General features: G+C 40.0%; 1 protein-coding gene across 1 annotated transcript; it reads left to right on the top strand.

Annotated features, from left to right (window-relative positions):
* The first annotated feature begins 1,199 nt into the window (after nt 1-1,199).
* On the top strand, nt 1,200-4,118 carry LOC121544315 (forkhead box protein G1-like). The gene has a single exon (XM_041854233.1). It carries the CDS (start codon nt 1,366-1,368, stop codon nt 2,596-2,598), a length of 1,233 nt encoding a protein of 410 aa, XP_041710167.1. The 5' UTR covers nt 1,200-1,365; the 3' UTR covers nt 2,599-4,118.
* The last annotated feature ends 454 nt before the right edge of the window (nt 4,119-4,572 follow it).

The following is a 4,572-nucleotide window of genomic DNA, read 5'->3' as shown; positions in this document are numbered from 1 at the left end:
ATGTGTGTTTAGAGTGCGTGTGTTATCATGTGTGGCCTATGTGTATACGTGTGTCTATTCAGCATGGGGCCACATATTTGTGGGCTAAGAACAAATAGACTATAGGCTACAGTTCTCTGCTATTGATACATTCCCTCTATATGACTGAGAAACCTTCGTAAAAAAATCTAATGCAGAAGTTAAAAATGTTTTGTGTTTATAATACTGGAAATAACGTGTGCTCTCTGAATTTTAGGAACCCCCCTTATGCGAACCTTGTTACCGTCATCGTGATTTACTATTATGATGATTATTGTTATTAAAGGCCTACTTATTGCTTATATATGTGGTTAAAGTAGTAATCTTTAATAACACTACTATTTATACTAGGCCTACTTATATACTAGGCTACTGTACTAGGCCTACCAATACTAATAGTAGACTAGCCTACTACTAGGCTGATAATAGTAGGCCTAATTCTAATAATAATGATATGTTTGTGATGTTTGCAACGCCGCATAGCCTATGGAATAAAACGTACGGGGTACTTCTCGAAACGATATGTCCAAACCATTACGCACGAGCCCAAGATGGAGATCTGGCGCTTCAAGTAGCTGACGTCCGGGGCTTGGACTTATTTGAACTCTAAAAAGATGGAGGGGAAACAAACATAATTAAATATGAATTAAGTATAATCTTTAAATGCTGCCTGAACATTTAATAAGGGCCATGACCATAGGTTTCATGCCGTTTTGCTATTGTGGAGATAGGTAGCCTACATCTTCCTCCATATAAAAACGTCACATTCATGTCCATTTTTCAAATATAAGTTGTCTAATATCCGCATTTGAATAGAAGGCTACTTATGCTTGAGACATAAAGTAGTACCTCTCCTCTGCCGCTACATTTCTGTGATCCTCTTGTGTTTATTTCCAACGGAATGTAAACAAATTTTAAAGACGCAGAGATATGTTGAATCAGCAATCTGGAAATATCAAGAGCAGTGAAATGGATTAAGGTTATGTGGTCTATTTTCTTGGTATGATTTTAGTTCCAAGAAAGAAATCCTTTGTTAATAAGGATGAGCCCATTCTGCGTGTGTATCCTTGCGCACTTAAGCAACTGCTAAGAACTGCTCTGTGATTGGCTGGAAGAAGGGAGGACGCGTTAATACTTATGGTGCTGTGGTTGGCTGTAGTCCGTAAAGGTTCAACCAATTTTTTTTTTTTACAGCGTAGTGTCTGTGGCTCCATAATTAATTGTAGCTATCTGTCTCCTATCGATGTGTTGTAAAGAACATGAAATAGTTATTATTAGCAGAGTTGCCGGCGTAAGAGATTGAGATCTAACTGTGCTGCTGCTTATTGCCATTTTACCTTGCATGTGATGTTGGATATGGGAGAACGGAAAGAAGTGAAAATGATTCCTAAATCATCTTTCAGTATAAACAGTCTGGTGCCTGAAGCCGTCCAAAGTGACAACCACCACAGAACCGTCTCAGAAGAAGAGGGGAAGATTCCTTTACCTTCCATAGTGCAAGATGCAAAGTCGGAGAACATTTGCACCAAAAGTGACAATTCCTCCAATGAAACCACTTGCACGAACGAAAAGGAAAAACAGGAAGAGAAGAAGGATAGCAAAGAGGGGGAGAGTGGTGGGAAAGACGGTGAAAAGAAAAACGGCAAGTACGAGAAACCACCATTCAGCTATAATGCTTTAATTATGATGGCTATTCGGCAGAGTCCGGAGAAACGACTAACTCTGAACGGTATTTACGAGTTCATTATGAAGAATTTCCCCTATTACCGGGAGAACAAGCAGGGTTGGCAGAATTCCATCAGGCATAACCTCAGCCTAAACAAATGTTTTGTTAAAGTCCCGCGGCACTATGATGACCCGGGTAAGGGGAACTACTGGATGCTTGACCCCTCGAGTGACGATGTGTTTATCGGTGGGACAACCGGCAAACTTCGCAGGAGATCGACCACATCCAGGGCAAAGTTGGCTTTCAAGCGGGGTGCTCGTCTTACTTCCTCTGGGTTGACCTTTATGGATAGAGCCGGCTCTCTATATTGGCCAATGTCACCATTTCTTTCGCTTCACCATCCGAGGGCCAGCAGCGCATTGAGCTACAATGGGACATCATCGGCTTACCCTAGTCATCCTATGTCCTACAGTACAATGTTGACTCAAAACAGTTTGGGGAACAACCATTCTTTCCCTTCTTCCAATGGCCTGAGTGTTGACAGACTTGTGAATGGAGACATTCCCTATGCCACTCATCACCTAACGGCGGCGGCGTTGGCGGCCTCTGTGCCATGTGGTCTATCAGTGCCCTGCTCCGGGACTTACTCTTTAAACCCATGTTCGTCCATAAACCTCCTTGCAGGACAGACAAGTTACTTTTTCCCCCATGTCCCGCATCCATCAATGACCTCCCAGAGCAGCGCTTCGATGGCGGCCAGGGCTGCCACCTCCTCCCCGCAGACGCCCTCATCTCTTGCCTGTGAGTCTTTAAGGTCTTCGCTACCAAGTTTCTCTTCAGGACTTTCTGGAGGACTTTCTGATTACTTCACACATCATAATCAAGGGTCAACTTCAAATCCACTTATACACTAACAAAACATCCCACGGGAGCAAGACTGTAAGTGAACATTTTACACCCATTTACATTCTAAAATATATAAAGAAAAGATCAACTACACAAAGAGAAAAACAAAATGAAAGCAGCCAGAACTGAAGTCCAGGTATTTTGTATTAATATTCTGCATTTATTTCTGTGTACATAGGCATATGTCATGTGTCGGGGAGTTGTTTATTATTCCACCGTCAGCAACGTGCAATGTGATAACAAAACAAAAAACAGAGAAAATGTAGGTTTTGGACTGAGAGGCATTACCTTAGAATGTGTATTTAAATAGTCTGCAGATTTGCCTAATTTTAATATTAAGAATATCTAATACCATCACATCAACCACCAGTCTCCATGTTTGCAGTATTATCACGTATCATGAGTGCGCTGGTGGAATATGATTTTTGCAACAACAAAAAAAGAACACTAATTTGTATTTTTCCTTTTCAAATAAATGTGTTTTTTAAATGCAGAATAACCATACCAACCCATGGCTCTTTGTTATTTTGTCCTCTCCCATAATGAACAAATGATGCTAGTACTTTATGACATTCATTTATATATTACATTTTCACAGTACTGTTATACTTTATAGACCAAAGAATGGGTTTAGAGAAAATACTCGAGAATTTCAGTATTCAGCACCAGAACAGATTCAGAAGGGGACAAAATGAATGAAAGCCTTTAGCTTGTGTTGTGCATATTTTACTGTATGTGGTCAACACCAGACCACATCCTTTTTGTAATTAGTGACCTATTGTAATTATAGGTTAACTTTGCGAACGTGTAACCCGTGTTGAGCAAATGCCTCATACAAATATGGAGTGATTGTTTATGTTGTCTTTAAATTTAATGGTTGTGATATTGTGGTCTTATTCCCGTGTTTGTCGCTAACTGTCAATCGAACAAAATAAAATAATAGGTCACATCCATATCTGATGAAAAGTTTTGTATTTTTTGCCATTCCTAATATTAGTACGTTTCGGTTGTTATGTTGCATGTGGTTGTTAATTGGACTGCTGTGCAGGCAACACTGTGCGGGGAGGACCTAGGCCTTGGCCTTCAGCGGTGAAAGGCCTCCTCGGTTCAGCGTTTGCCTTTGAGAACCAACTGCCCCCCCAAAATATAACTTTCCTTTGTCTCCCTTATTTTCACCACTTGGTACATAGTATGTGTTTGTTAAAAACAAACCAGGCCTACCCATGTTAAATAGACTGCAATCACACATTAGCAGTCGTGTGGCAAAGTGATGCATAAATTGACACATCTAGTAGTAGGCCTACAGAATGCCCGTGACTAATCATGGTCTCGTGCAGGCTGTTTTGGATTCGGTTTATACCTTTAGCACTTATTAACAGTAACCGCTGGTGTTTGTGTGGTTGTGTATTCGTCCTCCTTCCTCCCCCTCATATCCTCTATATGATGAGTATTGATTGATTAGCTTCGGGGGCATTAAATTGTTCAAACTCAACGTGTTATTGACTGCTGACCAGGCCATAGGCCTGCATGTGTTCCTAAAGCATTGCTATATAATGGTAGGCTAAATGAATAATATGGAAATTCATGACTATTTAAATGCCTGTGCAGCTATACCCTGTAGAATACTTCTTACTTAATTGTTTTCTTTATTGTATTTTTCTTCATCCATAATGGTAGTAGGGCATACATCATACAAATAAAACACAACAGAAGAGTAAATAGCCTACCTTTCAACGCTGTTAAGGTCAGTCATTTGTTCATTTCCTAAAGAGGCATCGTGTTAAATGAGTATAACTGTAATGCAATAACCTTACTGCTTTTCACAATGGACTAGTGCAACTCAATATCTCCTCGCTAGATGTTATCTTTCAAATGTTAAATGGGGTGACCACTCAAAAGGCAAAGACTGAATGAGATAGGGTTAAATCTTGAAGAAATATATATTCTTAAACTATGGAAATATAAACAGTATAAACTATGGA

This window comes from Coregonus clupeaformis, chromosome 29 (assembly GCF_020615455.1).
Source record: "Coregonus clupeaformis isolate EN_2021a chromosome 29, ASM2061545v1, whole genome shotgun sequence".
Classification (NCBI taxonomy): Eukaryota; Metazoa; Chordata; class Actinopteri; order Salmoniformes; family Salmonidae; genus Coregonus; species Coregonus clupeaformis.
This window is presented reverse-complemented; position numbering and strand designations above follow the sequence as displayed.

Coding starts and splice junctions, on each gene's coding strand:
- LOC121544315 (XM_041854233.1), top strand. CDS start 1,366: ATGTTGGATATGGGAGAACGGAAAGAAGTGAAAATGATTCCTAAATCA.